Below are 24,012 nucleotides of genomic sequence, written 5' to 3'. Positions count from 1 at the left end.
GATTTATGAGGCCCTGGTAATGAACTAGTTACTTCTTTATCATCTGTGTCTTTATCATGTAGTAAGGAAGTGAAGGCTGGTACCCTTCTGATCATCAAGGGATGAGTGATGCTAACTTACTGGAAAAAATTATCATGAATATTTGAGTGCCCCTGTGTGTCAGAAACGTTGATAAACACTGGAAATAAGAAATATGACCCTTAAGAATTCTACCCTTAAGAAGGACCATCCCAATCTAGTTAAGGAGACAAATATTTCTATAGTTATCCTACTAGGCTGTATGAAGGTAATGCCAGGCTGTAGGTTTCTCCTTTACAAAGAGGAGAAACAGCTAACCAAGAAGAGGGGTGGGAAGGAGGGCAGATATGGGGTCCGAGCTTTCAGGGGAGGCATCCTATAGGAAAGGGTGCCTGAGTTTAGGATGAATAAGAATTAACCAGGTATATTCACTTCTTATCACTGCTCTAACAAATTGCCACAAGCTTTAGTGGCTTAAAACAACACAAGTTTATTATTTTACAGTTCTGTTTGTCGTATGTATATAAAATAAGTCTACAGGTGGTATTCTTCTGGGAACCCATTTCCTTGCCCTTTCAAGTTTCCAGAAGTTGCTTACATTCTTTGGCTCGTGACCCCTTCCCTGACTCTCATCCTCTGGCCTCTTTTCTTTAATGACCATCGTGATTATATTGGGCCCACCCAGAGAATCCAGGATAATCTCTCCATGTCGAGATCCTTAACTTAATCATATCTGCAAAGTGCCTTTTACATTTAAGGTAAATATTCACAGGTAACAGGGTTTAGGACATACATGTCTTTGTTTACCTTGCATCTCCAGTCTTAAAGGAGGGATGTGTGGGAAGAGAACAGGTGGGATAAGAAGTTAGGGGCAGGTCACGAAATACCCCATTACTTATTCCAGAGTCTTTGTATGGCCCAATGGCCTAACGGTCACAAGGGGCAGTGGCAGGAAAGGTATTCCTCAGTCTTCTCCAAGCATTGGCTATTTAGATTAACGCTCTCAGTTAGTAAAGAAATGGCTGTTACATTTTGCTGCAAAAGTCTGTTGGGTGGGCCCAGCATGAGGTCACTTTGCCAGAGCAGGCTGTGGTTGGGATCTGAGGTTTCTTTCAGACATTTTGCCCTTCATATTTCTCACTCCTTGGGCCTCTTTCTCCACTGACAGTCGTCTGCTCCCTCAGCCGCTATAGTCATTCACTTCTAGCATCTTCAGGACTTTCCTTTGATGTGGGCCCGGGAAAGCCTTTTTTTTTTTTTTTTTTTTTTCTGTACGTGGGCCTCTCACTGTTGTGGCCTCTCCCGTTGCGGAGCACAGGCTCTGGACGTGCAGGCTCAGCGGCCATGGCTCACGGGCCGAGCCGCTCCGCGGCATGTGGGATCTTCCCGGACCGGGGCATGAACCCATGTCCCCTGCATCGGCAGGTGGACTCTCAACTGCTGCGCCACCAAGGAAGCCCCAAGCCTTTTTTTTTTTTAAAGGAAATACAGGAGATCAGGGCCCACTACAAAACTGTGCACCTCCAACAGCTCCACAGATGCAAAGTCCAAGTTCTGCAGCGCCATGTTCTTGTCTGTTTGCAGTTGAAACAGACACAGCCAGAATCCCAACCTGCACAGAAGCCTAGCCTCCTCTCCAAGTCACCTCCAGTAACAAGATGGGGGACCATGTTTGCTCAGATAAGCATTTGTCATAATTCAGGAATAAGGTATTTCAAAGAAAAGTTTCTAACTGTTTAATTACCATTTGGGGCAAGCAAGGCAAAGAATATTTGAGTTGGCTTCATGGTCTTCTACAGCAGGATGAGCAGAAGACGAGCCTTGTGAGAAGTTGCCATTGGGGTTGCGTTTCTTATTATTTTTCTTAGCCCAGGAGGTTTTTCACTGACATAACAAAAACTTGCAGAAACGTGGTTTCCCCCAGATTTGTTTACACATTCCCTGGGAGAGCTCCAGGGCTACAGGTTGACAGCAGGGACCCAGGACCTGGGGGCGGCTTGAAGTGAGGCTTTGTAGTATTAAGGGTCAGTCGAGTGTCCTGGGACACAGACTGTCACCACGGGTGACACCAGGAGCCAGTCCCAAAGATCACATTTTTGAGTTCCTGCTTTAATGAGTCTGAAATCCAAACTGGAGTTTGGGAAAATGACTATTTGAGACTATCCCTCCATTTAGATTGGAGAATTGCTTTTTCTTCCCCCTAAAGGTCTCATGGGTTACTCCAGGGAGTTCTCACAGGAAGCGGGTTGGCCCCTAATATGTAGGAACATGGATGTTAACCCAGGATGTTAGTTCTCGCTCTATAACATGCGTTCAAGAAGCTAGGGGGAAATACTTCATGCATTTGAAAATAACGGTCTTCAATTTAATTTAAAATAAGTTTGCTAATATTTAATTTGTGTTTATGTTATGTGAGTGTTTGGGGTGAGTGCAGACATGTCCCAGTGTGACCTCTGGGTCTCTGCTCAAAAGCAGAACGAGTGACAACCTAAACTGCAAAACCACTGCCCGTTTTCGTTTGGTGACCTTTGGCGTCTGTTCATTTAGATCCCTGTGGAACAAATGCAGGCGTGATTCTGACAGGACCACTTGGATATATTTGGCCATAGTGTTTAGAAAATGTGGTTCTGATGGTTGTGCATTTTCATCATCATTGAATCCCTCAGTCTTCACCCGTTTATAAATGTGAAAGGTTAGGATGAACTTTTGAATTTACATGGTAGAAAGAAAAGTAGGACATTATTGCCATACTGTATGTCTTAATATTTAACTTATTCTGAAATATATTCTGTACCATTATACATGTTTGCTGTTGTAGAAAAGAAGCATAATTGGTCCTGTGAAAGGAGACCATTCTCCTGAAATTCAGCATTTACAATACCCTAAAAGCCCATGGTTGGGAAAAAGAAATGGATTTTGTATTAAAACTTCAAGTTAATCACCTTTTTAAACTCATGGTTGGTTTGAGTAATGAAAAACATCCTTAAAGAGAACTGGGGAGTTATAAGAGATACTATTCTTCTGACCCAAAGGTGAAAAAAGCCAATAACCTGTTACTGATTATTTCAACATTTAAAAAAAAATAAATGTGACAACTTAAAACTTGTCTCTGCTTAAAGTGAGGTATATCTTACAACTGTTTTGTTACCCAGCTGTTTAATATTCCAGTGTCCCCAAAGTGGAAAAATTTGTATACAAATGAGTTTTCTATGATTTAATAAAAATATATGGCACAGTTTTTGTTTAAAAAGGCAAAAAAATAATAATAATAAAGGAAATACAGGAGGTAATGGTACCTGGGGCAGATTATCACACTATCTGGCGAGGATTTGTAAACATGCTTTGCTTCTCAACCTTTTTTTTTTTTTTTTTTTTTTAAGATTTAATTTTATCTTTGGCTGCGTTGGGTCTTCGCTGCTGCGCGTGGACTTTCTCTAGTTGCGGCGAGTGGGGGCTACTCTTTGTTGCAGTGCACGGGCTTCTTATTGCGATGGCTTCTCTTGTTGTGGAGCACGGGCTCTAGAGCACAGGCTTCAGTAGTTGTGGCTCGCAGGCTCTAGAGCACAGGCCCAGTAGTTGTGGTGCAGGGGCTTAGTTGCTCCGCGGCATGTGGGATCTTCCCGGATCAGGGCTCGAACCCGTATCCCCTGCATTGGCAGGCGGATTCTCAGTCACTGTGCCCCCAGGGAAGCCCCTCAGTCTGACTTTAATTAGGCCGCCTTCTCTCTCCACAAGCCTGAGTGCAGTTTTGCACAAGAGGGAGCTTCCCCTTGCATTTCATTTGTAGCAGCCACTCTTTTTTTTTTTTTTTTAAACAGGGTGTTACCTCCTTGTTTTTATTAATGTAAAAATGCCATTTCTAAAACCTGTGCCCTCTGCCAACTGTAAAACAGTAGGCCTATGTGCCCTGATATCATATTCTAGGACGATAGCAACGAAAGACCTAGAGAGAAGGCAGCGAGAGCTGTGTGTTACTCTAAGGCCCCAGAGAACCTGAAGCAGAGGCTGGCACAGGGCCCTCCACGTGGAGCTTTCACTTGGGAGGTGTTTCTTTGACACTTAAGTGATGCTCTGGTTGCAGGTACATAAGGATGGTATAAAGCACTCTGCCGTGAGTTGGTATGAGAATTGGGGTCAAAACTCTTCTAGCTTTGGTAATATCATCACCAGAAACCACTGGAATGAGAGTTTCAGTTCCCGGTCAGGATATTTTTGCCATTCTGGCATTTTATTTCTGCAGAGTAAGGCTAAAGGATCTTTAACTGTAGGATTACCTTGGTTTCTTTTTCAGTGAGAAAGAACTGCCTCCTTATTCTCTGTCTCCCTCACTCCACCCTGACTTGCATAGTAAGGATATATGTTTTTTAAGTCTGTATCTTGGGACTTAAGTATACTTTAGTATTCTACGTTTGTTCTAGCTGTTTTCTAAGTCATTTTAAATAAGTGGAAATAGAAAGAATTGTTTTTAAATGTCAGTAGGTTATAGGTTATTATTATATTGTTGCAGGTTATTTCAGTTGTTATTAAGCCCAGTCTAAGCAGTGACTAAGCTAAGGCACAGGACCACATCCACCATCAGCTTCTAGTTTCAAATAGAGCCGTTAAAATAGTTATGAAAGTGCTTGTGCTGGATATGTTAACTAGGGAAATGATAAGACAAATCATATGTATATCATATGTACGTATCTATGTGTATATATATGTGTGTACATGTATTATGAGTGACAGTAGAAAGATGTATTTATGCGTAGTAATGCCCTAAAGGGAAACCAGTGAAAGGATTTGGAGTGGCAGTGTTGCTTCTAATTTGTATGTGTGTTTATTTCTATTGCTTGTATTGTTTGGGAAGTAACACTTTGCCTAGTGTGGCTAAATGTTCCTATTGTGCAGGGTGAGATTTTCCCTTCCAGGAACATTTCATTTGACTTGCTTTCTCTTGTACTTTCTAAAGATGTTCAGTTATCTTTTGTGTAACATCTCTCCAAAAATAAAGGCACTGATCATTACCACTTCTTTTCAGAACTAATAAAGCCAGAATTCTTTGGAAGTTCTAGGGAGTTGTTGAGCCAGATATATTTGTAACCGGGAGAAAAGCACTGTTATAAGATCAGGAGAGTTTGACAGAAAATAAAAGGCATGATTTTTGTCCCACAAAACTACCATTGCCTTGAAAAAGGCAGGACTGACTTTAATAGGTATTTAGTTAAGGACCAAATGTGTGCTAAGGTTAACAACAATTCAAAACTTTTAGAATTGTGTTTATGTGTATTTTTATTCCCTATTATAATTTAAGCTAAAGTTTTAGTTGCTTTTGCCAATGAATATGCTTATTGAGCTTGATTCCCTGTATGAGTCAAGTTCAAATTTCATTTGAAATTTAAATACTTGTAAAACATAAGCATATTTTTTATTTATTTGGGTTCCATAGTCAATACAGAAGGGTTTTGTTTAGTTTCTTTTAAACTAGCAAACAGTCATCTTCAGAAAGAAAACACGAGCAGCGTTCATGAAACTGTTGCATTTTATTCCACATTACAAACATTAGCTAGCATATTTGATGAATGTATTAAAAAGGCATACGCATATATAGAAAGAGTAAGGCTACCATTTATTGGTTTGCTGAGTGCCGACAGGCTAGCATATATTACTTTAGTTATAAGCTCTACCCTATGAAGTAGGAATAAGGAAAGAGAGGTTCAGAGTAAATAGGCCTACTGACATACTTTAGTAACTGGCAGGTTTGGAGTTTTTACCCAGATCCATTGATCTCCAAGGCTCCGTACTTGGAGTCAGTGTTACATAACATATTGTTACTTATCAAACACCTTCTACACAAGTTGATACACACCCTCGATCTTCTACTAAAAGGCAAACAAAACGTTACTGACTGGGTAGATTATTGGAGTGTTTGAAGTTATTAGTAAAAGCCAGGACAAACTGGGCTGTTTTTATGGGGCCCAAAGAGAGAGGATCGGTCTTGAGCACCGTTACAAAGGAAGAGACTTGATTTGGTTGGTGGAGGCGACTCTGGGAACAGAGGAAGAGATGGGCATGAAGTCCGTCCTAGGGGCAGTATATGTCAAAATAAATGTGCTAGCGACAAGAAAAAATATTTGACTGGGGCCCATGTTACAAAATAACTTGCACGACAGGAGGCAAGTACGATTAAGGTTCTGATGAAGAGTGGAGATTCAGAAAATCTTCACTGTGATTTATTTATTTATTTATTTATTTTGACCATGCTGTGCGGCATGCAGCATCCTAGTTCCCTGACCAGGGATTGAACCTGTGCCCCCTGCATTGGGAGTGCAGAGTCTTAACCACTGGATCGCCAGGGAAGTCCCTTCACTGTGATTTAAAAAAAAGAAAAAATCTCAAATGGACGACAGATAAAAGTAGGAGGGAAAAGAAAAATGATAAGGGAAGCAATTAATACTTATGTAGTACTTTACAGTTTATAAAGTGCTTTTATATCTACTCCATTTGATTCTGTGGAAACCTGAGAAGGGCATTTTATGTAATTCTGATAAATCTTAGAAATTATCATATATGCATAAAAAACAGAGCAGAGAGATGCTGGAGATTGGAAGATAGGCAGGTCAGGCATTAAACGACTGGGCCCTGGACCAAATTTGTGGCCATGACAATGGGTACGAAACCATAAAATTGAAGAAAAGTCAACAAGAGACAGAGTGATCCACTGAATATGGGGATGGACATAATTGGAGAGCAAGAATCTATTCAAACAGTATACATTTAATTAAGAAGAAGGAAGCACAGCCACAATGAACAAATAAGATCTGGGAATTTTTTTTCAGGTGAAGAAAATTAACTTTGATTTTTGATTAAGTTAATTTTTTTTTAGTGATGGTAAAATGTCCAAGGTCAGATTCTTAGTTCTGAACTGAAGATAATGAATGAGAGAACAGGCTTAAACAGAGGTGACTGGGAATTGTATGTGTGTGTGTTTTCCAAGTAGAGAATAGAATTGTACTAAGGAGTTGAACTCCAAAGGGCACCAGGCTAGAATGAGCTAGAAGGATGCTCAGAAGAGCCTTTGTGCTTTATGAAGCGCACAACACAGAGGTAGTCAAGAGGAGAAGAGGATATCTGGTGGGTCTGGTATCTTGTGGTGCAAGTTCTTGCTTTAGGTGACAAGTTAGTCAAATGACCTCTATATCCCTTCCAATTCTATAGTTTTATGATTCTATGTAAAATTTTGCCTACACATGCCTATGTAATATGTATATTCAAAGCGTTACAGCTGAGAAAGATAAAGCGCTTCTTTGACTACAGATATAAAAGCAAGGTACCTAGATAATAAAATGATAGGTACAAAAATTTGTGAACACGAACAAAAAGTAACATGTGCAAGGCCATTTGGTAAGATAGTAACAAGCTTAGGATAGAAATAGATCACTGTGGTTTTAGGCTACACTGTGATTTTAGTCCCCAGTTCCCTTTTATAACTGCCTGGAAATGGCTGCATTAGTCTCTAAACCCATAGTCAAAGGAGTTTGCTGCTTCCCTAACCAGGAAGTGAGCTGCATGTGCTGGGCACACTGCGGGTACCTGCCCCTAGGAAGGTCTAGTCTGTGAAAGCATCCTGGCTTGGGCAGTGTTTCAAAGGCTGGGCTTTTGAGTCATTGTTTCGACTCTTCAGCTCCTGCTCACAGTAGGTCCATAGCCACAGTGGTGCATGTGGCTCCTTCCCAACTCTTTCATGTTATATATGAGCATGAAGTTGAGCTCTCGGACAGAGTTTCCCCCTCAGCTCTGTGTCACTGCAGAGTGGAAATGACCAATCACAGTAACACTGAGCTATAGCTATAGCTTCAGCAGTTTGGTTTTAGCCGTGGAAAGTAACGGTTCCTTCCCCAGTACTCATGCCAGCAACACATGTGGTAGCACAGATTCACTGGTATACTACTAAGAACAATGCTGAATTTTCCATGTTGAAGTATTTTCCAGGAATAGGTATAAAACTAGGGAAGAGTATATTCTATGTGGTAGGTAGCAAGGGCATGGTTAGTGCTTTGGTAAAAGATAATCATCTTTTGGCTCCTTGCATGTTTGTTCTTGATTGTTTGATGTTATAGCATGTCAGGTGTTCCAGGACAAAGTTGTTTATTTGGGCACATACACTGAGTCTGATTCTCCCTGAACTTGGGGAATGCATGTCCTATAGACCATGTGGGAGAAAACTGTTTCTGTATTTCTCTCATATTCTTGCTTGAAATCTAACATTTACTTGGCTTTGGGGAAAAAAAATCTAGCCTTGTAATGAGCCTCCATGTGACAGAGGTGGACACATCCCAGAGACAACCAGAGAACAGTTAGGGATTGCTGCAGTCCAGCCTGGTAAATGCCAGAGATTGCACCTTGCCTTGTTAAACATAAGAACTGAAGGAAAGTCTTTTTTCTTTTTTCCTACCTTGTAAACTGGTGAAGAGCTCTTTTCTGTATAGAGAAACCTATCCTGTCTCTGAATAGTGTGACTTCCTCTTCATGGAGAGATGGCAGATGAGTTGTTCTTTATATAGTGTGGTTGACTCCCAACAATCTTGCAAGACATTTTACTATTAGAAATCCATTTGTTTGCTTCTTCAAGTTTTAGATTTTAAGAATTTATTGTCTTTCATTTTTCCAAAGAAGACATACAGATGGCCAAGAAGCACATGAAAAGCTGCTCAACATCACTAATTATTAGAGAAATGCAAATCAAAACTACAATGAGGTATCACCTCACACCAGTTAGAATGGGCATCATCAGAAAATCTACAAACAACAAATGCTGGAGAGGGTGTGGAGAAAAGGGAACCCTCTTGCACTGTTGGGAATGTAAATTGATACAACCACTATGGAGAACAGTATGGAGGTTCCTTAAAAAACTAAAAATAGAATTACCATATGATCCAGCAATCCCAGTACTGGACATATACCCAGAGAAAACCATACTTCAAAAAGACACATACACCCCAGTGTTCATTGCAGCATTATTTACAATAGCCAGGTCATGGAAGCAACCTAAATGCCCATTGACAGATGACTGGATAAAGAAGATGTGGTACATATATACAATGGAATATTACTCAGCCATAAAAAGGAACGAAATTGGGTCATTTGTTGAGACGTGGATGGATCTAGAGACTGTCATACAGAGTGAAGTAAATCAGAAAGAGAAAAACAAATATCGTATATTAACGCATATATGTGGAACCTAGAAAAATGGTACAGATGAACCGGTTTGCAGGGCAGAAAATGAGTCACAGATGTAGAGAACAAACGTATGGACACCAAGGGGGGAAAGCCACGGTGGGGTGGGGGTGGGGGTGGGATGAATTGGGCAATTGGGATTGAGATGTATACACTGATGTGTATAAAATTGATGGCTAGGGCTTCCCTGGTGGCGCAGTGGTTGAGAGTCCGCCTGCCAATGCAGGGGACACGGGTTCGTGCCCCAGTCTGGGAAGGTCCCACATGCCGCGGAGCGGCTGGGCCTGTGAGTCATGGCCGCTGAGCCTGCGTGTCCAGAGCCTGTGCTCTGCAACGGGAGAGGCCACAACAGTGAGAGGCCCGCGTACCGAAAAAAAAAAAATTGATGACTAATAAGAACCTGCTATATAAAAAAATAAAATTAAAAAAAAAGAATTTATTGTCTTTGTAGAAATAAAGAGACTGTTTCTCTAGTCCAGTAGTTGTCACACTTGGCTTCAGGACTCCTTTTTACATCCTTACAAATTACTGAAGACCCCCAAAAGTTTTTGTTAATGTAAGTTATGCATTGGTATTTACTATATTCGAAATTAAAATAAAATTTTGTTAAACTTTTAATTTCATTTAAAATAACATAATAAACTCATTATGTGTTAACTTTTTCTATTAAAAAAAACACCTGCTCTCTAAAACTTAAAAAAAGAAACCAGTAATCAGTGAGAACAGTGGTTGTCTTAGTCATCTCAGGCTGCCATAACAAAATACCATGCACTGGATGGCTTAAACAACAAATTTATTTTCTGACAGTTATAGAGGAAAGTCCCCATGCCAGCATGGCAGTCTTCCTGGCTTTCAGATGGTGACCTTCTGTCTTTGTGCTTAGATGGCCTTTTCTAGGTGTGTCTGTGTAAAGAGAGATCTCTCCTCCTCTTCTTATAAGGCCACCTATTCCATCGGATTAGGGCCCCACCCTTATGACCTCATTTAACCTTACTTACCTCCTAAAAGCCCTATTTCCAAATAGAGTTGAATTGAGGGTTAGAGCTTTAACATGAATTTTGTGGAGACACAATTCAGTCTATAATAGTGGCATTATTTCATATTTTTATACACCTTTTAGAGTCTAGCTTAATAGAAGGTAGCTACATGCTCATGTCTGCTTCTGCATTTAGTCACTTGTGTTGTTTTGGTTGAAGTAGTTAAAGGAAATCCAGCCCCATGAAAATGTGTAGATGGAGAAGGAATTATTTTGAACAGCATTTTCAGATAGTAGTGGATATTCATTTTTGATACTATACTATACAAACATTGGATAAGTAGTAGTTTCTTAAAAGTGAGTTGCAAAGTAGAATCTGAAACCATATTAATGAACTTCTTACACTCTCTTACATTAAAATTTATTTGCTTATCTTCCACTTTGTTGAATGTATGCATAATTTTGTAACAATATGCAATGATCACTTGGAAAATAGCAATTCTCTGAATTATCCAGATCATCTAAATATTGACACATCTTATAATGCAGTAGTTTTAAAAATCACATTCGAGGGCTTCCCTGGTGGCGCAGTGGTTGAGAGTCCGCCTGCCGATGCAGGGGATACGGGTTCGTGCCCCGGTCTGGGAAGATCCCACATGCCGCGGAGCAGCTGGGCCCGTGAGCCATGGCCGCTGGGCCTGCGCGTCCGGAACCTGTGCTCCGCAACGGGAGAGGCCACAACAGTGAGAGGCCCGCATAGTGGGAAAAAAAAAAAAAAAAAAAATCACATTCGTTATTATTGCCACCAATCCTATCAGAAAAGTCTTTAAATATTAGGAAGCTGTGTTAAGCTCATGGTGGATACAAGTTTTCAAATTCTCATTTTTTCTTGAAAGCTTAATTTTTATCATGGGAAACAAATATTGTCAATTGTTTCCTTTAAAGTAGAAGGTTCATTTAATTGAGTTTTGAAGAAAATAACAGCCAGGAATGACTAAATAGTCATTCTTTCAAACAAAAACGAAAAAGTGGCTAGTTAATCTTGCAACTAGAATAATTACAGAAGTGCTTTCCCTCAAGACAACCATGTGTTTATATGCAGCAAAAGTACTTTATGCAGAGATCTCATTTCCTCATATAGAACATTAAAAAGGTGTGTTTTCAGGGATTGTGATTTAATGTAATTAATGCTTTTTATTGCATTACCAAGGGTATTCTTAAGTGAAACTGGCTTTTTAAAAAAAACAACTGAGGGACTTCCCTGGTGTTCCAGTGGTTAAGACTCTGTGCTTCCAATGGAGGGGATGCTGGTTTGATCCCTGGTTGGGGAACTAAGATCCCACATGATGAGCGGTGTGGCTAAAATATTAAAAAAAAATTTTTTTTAATTTAAAAAAATAAACAACTGAGAATGCATGGCTGTGATGAATGCAGTGATTACTGATATAATTTGGTGCTACTGCCTTGATCTGTTTTAAGGCACCAGTAGTTCTATTCGCCTCCCATTGCTTTTGCACCACCAGTGCAAATGTTAACTCTGTGAAAAAGGCAAGTAACATCTTAGTATTATTATAAAAATAGTTTTGATCTCACAGACCCTGTCATGGGGTGGCAGGGGCCCTCAGGGTTCAAACAGCCCACTTTAAGAACTGCTGCCCCAGTCTGTTGTCTGCTGTCACCTTGGGCCGGGTGGAGGTGGTTACAGGAAGCTAAGAGCAGGTTCCTCCTGATGAAGACCCAGAATTGGGGCAGAGCACAGAAGAAAGTAAAAGAGATGTGAAATGTGAGTTAGGAGGAAGCAGTGGACAAACTTCAGGCATTTGCCTATTTGTGGGCTGAGGTCTTTGATCTAGCAAACAAAGAGTCCTTGTCTTCAAGGGCTCTGAATTCTTAGCACATCTTTGATTTAATTTGATTTGTCGTGATTCATGCAAGAGGAGAGAGCATGGGTTGACGTTTGCCTCCTGAGCAGGTCCCAAGGTCTGTGGTGGGAATGCCACAGGACTTACACAGCTCCTACCATGTGCTGTTGCTGTGGTTTAGTGAACACGTGATGACCACTAGAAATGTGTCGTTGTGTCCCCTCCCTTGCCTTGCTTGACCAAATTGAGTATGTGTCCAAAGGGCAAAGCGGAGAGGAAAAAATGAATGTAATAAAGCAGTGTTAAATAGACCTTTTTCTACTGTTGAGGGATCTGACTGGCAAGTTGTCCCAGAGATGGCTGAAGGCCTTCATCATTTACCAATTTAAAAAACAGCCTTTTTTGAAGAACTAGAAGGTACTTTGGCCTTCCTGTAGGAATAGAAGCCTTGTAAGAATCTGTATCCTTACTGATGACCAAGAGATGTGAGTCTTGCAGTGAAGCCAGAGAGATTCGAGGCCACCATTAGGAGTATTTCCGAAAGAGGTCACTGATGACGAATTGTATTGTGGAGCCTTCCTTACTCTCTAGAATTTAATGAAGGCCATCTTTTTTTAAGGGGAGTGATAAAAATGCATCTCTCATTTAAGGTGTGGTGTGTCAACAAGTTACCCTCTGGGGATTTACTAGCTCTTTGCTTCTATGTCAGGATTCTTTATTCAGTACAGCAAAATATATGCAAGGGAAGTAAAACAGTCATCTGGTTGCTTTGTGTACCTGATGCCAAACATCTGGATATTTGGAAACATCTGGAAAAGTAAATGAAGTTTTCATGAGGGTGTTTAGCATTATGTGGACAAAGCCTCTGGTTCGTAATCAGATGTCTGCCAGCCCAAGATGGTTACAAATGCTTTATTAATTTATGAGGGAGGAGGCAGGATCCATTGTAGAAACATTGTTGTTTAGCTTTCGCTAGTTTTTATTTCAGTGGAGTGAGATCAGGTTGTTTTGTTTCAGAATGCTTCCATCTGATGACCGTTTCCGCTTTTAAATCCCAAGGAGACGGGAGAGCCAGCAACAGGTTGGCGTGGTCAGCCTCTGACATGGCAGCCACCCAGCATCTGTGTTTGAAATGTCTGGTCACCTCAGGGGAAACGATAATAGACCCCGACAACCAGAGAACACCCCAGAAAAGCGGTTTTGTTGAGCCACCATGGCATCAGTAATCCATAGGCTGCTGGTGCTCTTGATAGAAGGTAAAAGATGCTTTCCCCTAGGACTAACGGTACAATAACTGTTTACTTCATGGGGCCCCAAAAAGAAAACGGAACTTTTGTTCCCTGGCAGGCCCTGAGAGGGGTAGTCTAATCAGTCATAATAGACGGTGCCTTTAAAACGGGGCCTTCCCGAAGGGAGCCCTGCGGATCGTAGGTGCCTATTGTGAGAAGAGAAAAAGAAAGTACTGAGGCAGGCGCCAGCAGGGCAAGAAGGAAACACTTAAGCGAGGGGCCTTTAATTTTTATATAAGTAACCCTGAAGCATATTTTATAGCCACCTTGTAAGTCAGGCCTCAGTCTGGCTGCAGACTTTGTGTGGTACCCTGGGAGCTGTTGCTGGGGGAAGCCAAAGACAGTCACTAACCTTGAAGGGGAAGGAGAGATGGCTGAAGGGCGGCAGTCTGTTGTTCATTTCAACATCTGGCTAGCAAGATAATACTCTTTATTACAAGGCTTTTGTAAAACCATCTTTTCTCCGCTGTTAGCCTTTAGGGAAATCATCCCCTAAACTCTGCCCACCCTTAGAGACGCTTTAAGCCACTACCTCTTTTGCATTCCAGAGCCTCCGGTTTATCCAAATGGTTTGGGACGCTGGTCAGAAATATCTTTCACAGATGTTGGAGAACAGGGTTGAGTTGTTTTTTTCGCAGGAGCTGTGCTTTTGCTTCAGCTCTCCTTGAAGTGAAAATGTATCTTGCTTGCCTTGGGTGTGGCCCGTTTTATCTGGGCAGGGCAGGATTTATCCACTTCACAAGCAGAGAGAGCCAAGATGCCGTGAGATAGGGCTTTGCCCTTCAAGCTTGGTACTCAGGGCCTGCAGAGCCGAGTGCATCTCTCCAAATTTGCTTTGTGTAGAGCTTCCAGGCCAGTCTGCTTGGGAATATCATGTTATATTGCCATGACTAGATTAGAATTTTAGAGCTTCAAGATACCGAGAGAGAGAATTTTTTTCAAACTTTTATTAGCAATGAAAACGTTCAATGAATCTTTTTTGTCCCCCAGAAGAAATCTTACCAGGCAACTCAATATAATAATGCAAGTTGGATGAATGAGGAGAGAAGTCTCAAGAACTTTATTTGTGCTTTTCCTGCCCCTGCCAGGACCCCCATCCCTGGTGCACCCCCATCCTTGGAACCCCCAACACTTTCCTCTGTAACCCTTACAGCTTCCTAGAAAAGGATTTCACAACGAACAGTGTAATCTAAGGTTCTCAAATCAATGGATGTGAAAACCAGGGAAGTTCACGGAACTGCCCAAGCGCACAGTGCAGTAATGGTGGTACTGTGACTTGTAACCTAGGTTTTATGCCCCTGTTTAATACTCCACATAGACTCATTTCTGCCCTCATATCCCATCACCCCCCACCAGTGTTAGAGCTTAAAGGTGCAAAGAGGGCTGGATGTGTTAGGCAGGACCCCACAGGGATGGGTAGATGGGTGCCTGTGTTTGCAGACAAGTGGTCCAGGATTGATCCCTGCCTGAGTGTTTTCACTTGACATACTGTTAATTAGGGTCAGTGAGTTTATTCACATGAGACTGATTTATAAATGATTTATACATGAAGGTGCCTCTTAAGTTTACAGTAGAATATATGCTTTTCCAAAGCATATACTTCTTTCTGACTTGTTGACTTTATTTCTGGTGGCCCTGGCTGTGGAAGTCTAATTCCTAATGCAGTAGGCTTCTCTCCAGTCTCTGCTCAGCCTTCTATGGCCGTGTCTCTTAAATTCACTCCCTACTCTCCCTACTCCAGTGATATACGAGTTTGTTACTGATATAGGAAACCGATGTCAAAGCTAGCGGGGGAATGAGAAATACCAGTGAAGAGAAAAGTCAAGAAATGACAGGTTTCAATTGCAATAGTACAGTTGTTTTACTTGAAAGTTTTCAGATCATATATTGTCTGGTCTTTGTTGGCAGATGGAAGTTATATGCAGCAGTTTATAATGTACACTAATATATACGTGCAAACATGCTCCTGGCCCTCCTGTACGTTTGATGGAGGCCTTGAGAACACCCCCCGAAGGCCATTGTGTAGATTCGGAAAATCATTCGGGATCAGTGTCTTGTTCCTTTCATCCTCATCAGATTTTCTAAATGAGGCCGTTTCAAAGGAGAGAAGAGGCATGTTCAGCCATGATGATCTTATTTGAAACAAGTGTGCAGGGGTGGTCCAGATGTGAGCTGTATGAGCTAGGATAACTTTCCTTTGATGTGGGACACGACTTTTACCAACCTTCCCCAAACACATCTTCCCATTTCCTGTGGGATTGTAGTATACTCTGGTTTAATGATTGCTAAAGTAACATAGAAACAAATACGAATCTTGTTCATATGCTTCCTTTTATTTTTCCCCCAGCAGAAATGAAGGGGGCCCTGGGAATCCATGCTGTTCCTGTAGAACAGTGTCAGAAAGTACCACCCTGAATTCATTAGCTGAGATTGAGCAGTCTAAACCTTTACAGAGAAGGACTTGGTGGAGCTGATAGCAGGGGCCCTTCTAGTTCTTATAGTGAATGAGGAGAGTGGTCAATCTTTCACCGTTTCCCCAAGCTGGCATCTATGTTGGCAACGTGTTGTTTTATGTATTTGGATCCTTTTCACCAGTTCCTAGGAGCTGTAAATTGGAAGACATTGAAGTCTATTATTTTTAAAGATTAAAGGTATTTAATACTCTGTTTCATAGCACATGTTCTCAGCATGCATTTGTCTGTTGATGGAATGAGGGATTTCTAAAGAAAGGCATATATTCAAGGCTCCTCTTAATGTCTATTTCAGTCCTATCTACCAGGCTAGTACTATGACTTTTGGGATCTTAACTCAGCTTAAAATTAATCTAATATTGCTTGTTCTGGAGTTGATGCCATCTCTTTCTATCAACAATCTGAGTAGTTTTGTTGTTGCCCACATGTGCTTTCCTTGGCTGTATAAAATCCACTTTCCTTAATGTCCTGGACACGATCCCTGATTATTTGGGAGTTAACCTTATTATTCATTGTACCAGTGCAGGGACAGTGGACGAATCCCTGCTGCATTCCTATGACACCCAGTTATAGTAACTATATTTCTTTTTTGTGTAGTTATATTGGAAGTTGAATGAGTTGTGGAGTTAATGATGTAGCTATCCAGTTTACAGTTGGTAGTCAGAAAGGCTGAGGGTTAAATCAGCTAGTCTAATATTGTATAAGCCATTGGTTTCTAAATGCTGGTCCAACAAATCTGAGTCTTATTTAAAAGCACAAATTCCTAGTTCTAACCATGGAGATTCTCTTTCAGTGTGTCCTGATTTAGACCCTAAGAATCGTCCATTTTTAGAAGTTCCATGGGAGATTCAGGTGCACGGATATCAAGTGCATGCCTGATGGAATGATTGGGTTTTTTTTTAATTTTTATTTATTAATTTTTATTTTTGGCTGCGTTGGATCTTCGTTGCTGTGTGCGGGCTTTTCTCTAGTTGCAGCGAGCAGGGGCCACCCTTCGTTGCGGTGCGAGGGCTTCTCATTGCGGTGGCTTCTCTTGTTGAGCACGGGCTCTAGGTGCACGGGCATCAGTAGTTGTGGTTCGTGGACTCTAGAGCGCAGGCTCAGTAGTTTTGGCGCTCGAGGCTTAGTTGCTCCAAGGCATGTGGGATCTTCCTGGACCAGGTCTCGAACCCGCGTCCCCTGCATTGGCAGGTGGATTCTTAACCACTGTGCCACCCGGTAAGTCCCTGATTGCGGTTTTTAGTATATGTGCTGCCGAAGCGATCACTGATTGCGGTTTTTAATAATAACATTTTCCATCTCTGTTGGTGTCTCAGATAATTCTGGAGTGCTTTTACTATCATCTTGAATATGTTTATCTGAACATTCTGGGCTGTGTGAAGGAAGGAACATCAGGCTGGCAGTGGGGGACCTGGTTCTAACCTCTGTGTGGACGTTTCATCAAGTTGGAGATATTTGATCTGTCTGGGTGTCAGTCTCATTCATAAATTGAGGGCCCCAGACTCCCCAGGGTACTTTGCAGGTTTCTGACATTCTTTGATTTGCAAGGCTTTGCCCTGCTAGGAATTGTCTTCATCGTCACTGCTCACTGATGGCCGCTGCCTCTCCTGGTTCAGTGAGTGCCTAGCTGCTCAACAGAACATTAATCCCAGCCTGCTTCTCAGGAGAGCTGGTAGCTGTCCCCACACACAGAGCCACCTCTCTTCCTTTCTCCTGTCGCTACCCTTCCCAAAACAGATCGAAGTAAATTATTCTGCTGGGAAACAAGTTCTTATGTTGAGGTTTCTCTTAAAGAAAATTTAGGTTGTAATTCTAACCTTTTCTATACCAAGCCTTGCCAGTTTTCACCCATTGGGCTTTTTTTTTTTTTGCAGGCTAGAGACACGTATGCCTTTGGGCACAAGATGTGACTGATGTCACGGTCTAGGGAGCTGGTCCTGCACTTCCGTGCACCATTCAACAAGCCTTTTTTTCCAGGAACTTGTGCATATTTTCCAGAGGGGCAGGTGGGCCCCAGGGCTGAACATGGCATCCTTTAAATCTCTGGTTCTCAGCTTTTGCAGAGCATCAGAATGGTCCGTAGTGCTTTGCAAATGTACCTGCCCGTGTCACCCCAGCTCCACCTGGGCCTCCTGCATTGGGCTCTCTGGGGTGGGATTGGACACACGTGTCTTTTAAAGGCTTTCCTTTAAACTCTGCCGTCTGGAGCCTCCTTCCCTTCCTCCAGACCCGGCCCATGCACTGTTCCTATCTTCTATAATTAATTTTTGTTTAGGTGGGTATAGATAAATGGGAACTTGTCATCAGAATATAGTAAACTGTGGTCTGAATCTGTGGAGAAAATTAAGTAGCTTTGAGATTAGAAGTCCTTCAAAGGTGGGAGCTGCATCTTAGCATTCCCAGCACACGGTTAAGGCACAGGAACCACTACTAAAGACTGACTCGTAGTCCCTGTCTACGGAGGTCTGAGGCTTCTTGTTTCGCTCTAAAACATCATGGGGAGTAGTAGTAAGTCATTCACCCTTTCGTTAAGAGTATTTTTTTCTTTAAAAAAAATTTTTTTTTGAAGTATAGTTGATTTACAATGTTGTGTTAGTTTCTGCTGTACAGCAAAGTGACTCAGTTATTTTTATATATATATACACACACACACACACATTCTTTTTCATATTCTTTTCTATTATGGTTTATCACTGGATATTGAATATAGCAGATGCAAACTATTATAGGATGGGTAAACAACAAGGTCCTACTGTGTAGCGCAGTGAACTATATTCAATGTCCGGTGATAAACCATAATGGAATGGAGTATTTTAACATAATTGCTTGTTTATCCTCTATTCAGTGCAATTCAACAAATATTGAGAATTTACAACATGCTAATAAGCATTGTTTTAGATGCTGAGGATAGAGTAAGGAACAAAACATAAAATTCCTACCTTCATTGGACATTCTCTTCACCAAAATGTATGTGTCTGTATGTGTATACACACACACACACACACACACACACGGAATTTAACATGACAGAATTAAATGGCTGCATTATAGCATTATGAAATATCATTTTAGGAGAAATCTTTAGGATTGGCCTGAGTATTCCTAAGACCACAAAGGGAATCAGAAAATTTCGTTAAGCATGTGAAACCTGGATTAAATTCACAAAAAATGTTAAGACCAGAGACTGTGTCTTACTAACATAACAAGGAGCCCACGGGTGTCCGGGCAAATAGTTTCTGAAGGTGGAATGAATCAATCAGTGGGTTTAGGTCTTTGCTCCAAAAAAGGTAGACAAGGACACTGAAAGAATTAAAGTTCATCCTTTGATTTTTTGGGGCATAAGTCTCCAGAGAGTCATTATTTGGTACAAATCTTTCTTTGACTCTGTGTTCTTAACTCCATGTATTTAATTCCACGTATAAGCAGAATACCTTGCGGCTCTGGAGTTCACAGTATTTTATCTGCTTATTTCACCTGTTCAGCAAAAGCATTAATTCAAGCTGAATGTGTGTATTTCAGGCCCCTGGAGTGCTGCTTTACAGATTACTGCAAATTTCTGTACCCACCTTGAATGGGTTAGATAGCCTCCCAGAGTTTTTGTGTTGTAGTTTATGCTTAAAATTATTTGATTTGGTTAGACATGATATGAACATTTTGAATCTGCTTCTCAAATAATTTAAATACAAAGTTATTAAAATCTTTTAGCATGTCTGTTTCAAAAGTACTTTTGTAAAAAGGAAAAGGATGGTCTTTTTTTTTTTTTTTTTTTCTTTGTAACCATAAACAACATTCTGGGATTCTGAATGCCAGCTAAAAGGATTGGTGGGACAAACAAAGATGACCAGTGAAAAAAGAGCACATTCGGTATGGATTTCAAAATAGCAAGAGAACATGCAAGAGAAACCAAGGGTGAGCTTTGGTCCTGACTCACTTTGCTATTTGTGTGTTAACTATAGGAAGAGAAGTAAATAGCCTGCGAGAGAGGAAAAAAAAAAAAAAGATGTTCTGGAAATAATTATTAATGCTAAAATTTCTGCATCTAATTTTGGAGTGCTTATGTTTGGAATTTCACATGCATGATGATAATGTGTGTTTCAGGTTTGTGGAGAAAAACAGCGCTTTGAGAAGTTGATGGAACATTTCAGAAATGAGGACAATAACATAGATTTTATGGTGAGTTATTTCAGTACGACTTTCAATAAAGCAAACTCAGTTTTTAGCAGTTATTTCCTAACTCCATTTATATTTATATATTATACATACATATGTATTATATGTTATAAAGGATAGGAAACTGAGTTTAATATGCTAAAGATCCATTTTAGACTTGCTCTTTTAATCTGTATTTTATCTTTATGGCATTTATCTGTGGTTTTATTCTTTATGTATACACTATAGTAAAGGCCAGAAGTACTGATTACAGTACTCTTGTTGACCCTTCAACAATGCGGGGGGTTAGGGGCACCAACCTTCCCTACAGTGGAAAACCCGCCTGTTAACTTACAGTTGGCTGTCTGCTTACACGGTTCCGTGTCCGCACACTCAACCAACTGTGAATCGTGTAGTACCTACTATTTGCTATTGAAAAAAATTTGCGTGTGAGTGGACCCACACAGTTCAAACCCATGTTGTTCAAGGGTCAACTGTATTTATAGCAAAGGGTGAAGCCATGCTTTTGGGAAAAGGAAGTTAACACCTGGCACAAATGCCTGCAAGAGCCAGCTTTAGCTGTCAATAGTGCTCGTAAGAATCCTTAAATTAGAAACCAAGAATGTTAACCATTCTGCCTTTTGCACACCCCAGCCAGTGGTTTTCTCCAGACTGTATTCTCAAAGACTGAAGTGCTTTGGTTTGTAGAACTGACGGTATATATCCCCCAACATAGCAGTGATTGTTTTTTTCCTCCCTTGATTTCCTGCTCTAGTAATTCTGTGAGGGTGTGGTCATACTGCAGGTCTCCTTAGCAGGGTAAATCACATGCAAACGTGTGATTCAGCAGCAGGACTGTCATCTTCAGGTATAAAAAGCAAAAGGAGTTTGAGTACTTCTGAATCTATGTACCTAGATCTTAATCCTGGACTGAAGGTGGAATCCACTGTAGAGAATTTCCAGAGCCAGATTACCCTTGAGTACACCCAGGTCTGCTTTCTTTGACCTAATTCAGTTGACCTTGGAAACTTCTGGACCCAGGAGATTCTCTACTTGGGCTTAATTTCCCAGATCCCTTCTAGCCTGGAGCAGATATTCTGTTCAGTTCTTCTGTCGTCAAGTCTTCTAAAACCTGTGCTTGGGATGCCAGGCAGTTTTCATTTGAATTGCTTCAGTGATGATAAAACATGGAACATAGCTTTGCAGATTTCTAACACTTTTATATGAAAAATGTTTTCTGGGTCCTCAAATTTTATATACTTTGTAGTCCTCAGCCCCTTACCAAATCAGTATCGGTTGAAATCTTTTACAGAGCTTTTCTGTTCCATAAAGCATATGTATAGGTACTTTTTCAAAAGGTAAAAAATAAATTTGAAACAAGGAATACTTTTACATTGACTTTTTCGTTCTTGTTATTGGGATTTTTTTGGAGAGTTTAAGGCTAACTTTTGCACTGGTGACAAATATGTAAAGAAGTCATGCCCTGGCTCACCTGACCAGGATCTTTCCTCTGCCTTCATAGGGGGAACTTATTTGTTCCTTTAGAGCTGACATTGCAAACTGGAGCCTCCCAGGCTGAAGCCAACATACATACAGGCTTGTGAGTTTAGTCTGACAGTGACATCCTTCCATTAAAAAATTGGGAAATTGTGCCTTAAATGACAGATTTCTGATTTTCCTGAGAACTAAAAAGTTCTGGTAACGCTAGGTCCCTGTTCGTAGAGTATCAGCTGCTGGAGCCAAGTGGTCCCTATTCCTTAAGTCTGAAGATAGCCTTTCCAGTCTGTCACAGTCCACACCATTCCCTGTTGTATTACACATGTCCCACTTCACTCATTTATCATACCTACCAGATCTCTCTGCCATTTGAGTTTCCACTGAAATTATAGTGATGTTAAGCCCTTTACAACACTTGTACTGTTGACAAATGAGAGCATATTTCCTGTCGGTTCATTTATTCCTATGAACATGCATTGGAGAATCTTATTTAGAGGCTGTTAGTGTATGGATATACTATATGTGTGCTCGAGTATATATATGTGCTCGAGTCATGTGCCATCTAGCACATAGTTGCCTCTTCGGCATAGTATAACACTCAATAGATCACTTAGACCCGCTTTAGAGGAGAAATGGAAAGATGCCAAAATCTAGCCATATTTGTTTTTTCCAGAAAATGAGGCTTTTCATAAACTGTCTTGGGAATGCAATTAAGTTGCACAACTTCCCTAACAACATATTCCATGTAAAACATAATATAAATGCTTCAAATGTAGCACAAGACCCTTCTATGTATTTATGTTTTTTTAGTGGGCAAAAGAAAACAAAAAAGTGACAAAATCTTTTTTAGTTTATTGAGCCATAGCAACTGACGTAATTTTTTAGTAAATGGTGATAGATTTCTCATGTAACCTAGAGAGTTTACACATCTTCCACAGATACCCAATGGATAACATATACTCAAAGAAGAATCTAACTCGAGAAAAACAATTTAAACAAGATAAAAAAAAAAAGTGGGGTTTGGGGGAGAGAGGAAGAGGGAGGCAGTTTTCAGAGTAAGTGTGAATGTGGGTCCCACAGTCATACCTCCTTGCAAGTCTCTGGGTAACCATAGAGGGAAAGCATTAGTGAGATATTTTCACTGTAAATAAACTGACTGTCCCTACTGAAAACAAAATAGATACGTTAAACTCTGTTCTGTTATTTACTAAGCTGGGGACTGGTTTTCTCTGTGGCAGATCAGAGCCACTGATGCAGTTGTGGGGAGAATGTAGCAAATCCAGGGCTTTTATGGAATAGAAACTGATTGATTGTTTAAAATGGAAAGATGGGTCAGAAGCTCTGTTACTGTCCTGTTGGTATGGCGGGGCCCACAGTAAAATTTTAGAAGTGATTACCTTGTGGTGTGATTACAGGTGATTTAAATGTTCTTCGTTGTAATAATTATCACATTTCTACGATGTACTGGTAATAACTGAGTGTGTTCTATATGCCTATAAGACTTTTTAAAAACAGCTTTACCGAGATACAATTAACATACCAGCCAACTTACACATCTGAAGTGCTCAGTTCAGTGTATTTTTAGCGTATTTGTAGGGTTGTGCAATCATCACTGCAATCTAATTTAGAACATTTTGTTGCCGCCTCCTCCCCCCACCCCCAAAGAATTCCTGTACCCATTAGCGGTCATTTTTCCCACCCCCAGTCCTAGGCAACTGCTAACCTACTGTCTGTCTCTGTAGATATTCCCATTCTGGATATTTCACACGAATGCAATCACATTTGTGTAATCCATCAGTTCATGGACATTGGGGGTTTTTCCCCTTACTTTTTGGTTATTATGAATAATGCTACTATGAACATTTGTGTACAAATTTTTATGCAGATGTATGTTTTCATTTCTCTTGGGTATATTCCTAGGAGTGGGATTGCTGGGTCACACAGTAACTCTGAATAACATTTTGAGGAACTATCAAGCTTTTCAAAGTGGCTGCACCATTTTATATCCCCACCAGCAGTGGATGAGAGTTCCAGTTTTTCCACATCCTTGCCAACACTTGTTATTATCTTTCTTTCTGATGATAGCATCTTAGTGGATATGAAGTGGTATCTTATTGTGGTACCTCTATAACTTTTGAATTTTTAAAAATTGTAAAATATTTTTAAAGACCCAATGAAACAAAGGAAAAGGAAATTGGTAAGTGAGCTTAGATTTGTGAAATTGAAAATATGTGACTATGATTAAACTGAGAAAACAAGTTTGGAGCTCATCTAACCTGTTGACAATTTCATTTCAGGTGGCCTCTATGCAGTTTATTAATATTGTAGTCCATTCAGTAGAAGACATGAATTTCAGAGTTCACCTCCAATATGAATTTACCAAGTTAGGCCTGGATGAATACTTGGATGTAAGTATAGCTGTAACCTTTAGTTGCATTATGAGACTTGATTTATTGCCTACCCTCAAAGATGCACTTCCATAATGACCAAAGAACACTTAAGGCTCCATGCAATCAGGTGCTGTAGTGCTAGTT

The 24,012-nt window shown here is 40.6% G+C and overlaps 1 protein-coding gene across 4 annotated transcripts in view; it reads left to right on the top strand.

Annotated features, from left to right (window-relative positions):
- FMNL2 (formin like 2) overlaps positions 1-24,012 on the top strand; it is a 304,003-nt gene that overhangs the window by 247,123 nt on the left and 32,868 nt on the right. For all 4 annotated transcript variants that reach the window (XM_027131197.1, XM_027131206.1, XM_027131213.1 and 1 more), the window contains exons 10-11: positions 19,931-20,005; positions 23,776-23,886. In XM_027131197.1, the coding sequence (XP_026986998.1) occupies positions 19,931-20,005; positions 23,776-23,886 (186 nt within the window). The remainder of the gene's footprint in view (positions 1-19,930; positions 20,006-23,775; positions 23,887-24,012) is intronic.

The sequence above is a fragment of the Aethalodelphis obliquidens genome, unplaced genomic scaffold, assembly GCF_003676395.1.
Source record: "Aethalodelphis obliquidens isolate GAN/ISIS:26980383/991018 unplaced genomic scaffold, ASM367639v1 scaffold2, whole genome shotgun sequence".
NCBI classification, from domain to species: domain Eukaryota; kingdom Metazoa; phylum Chordata; class Mammalia; order Artiodactyla; family Delphinidae; genus Aethalodelphis; species Aethalodelphis obliquidens.
This window is presented reverse-complemented; position numbering and strand designations above follow the sequence as displayed.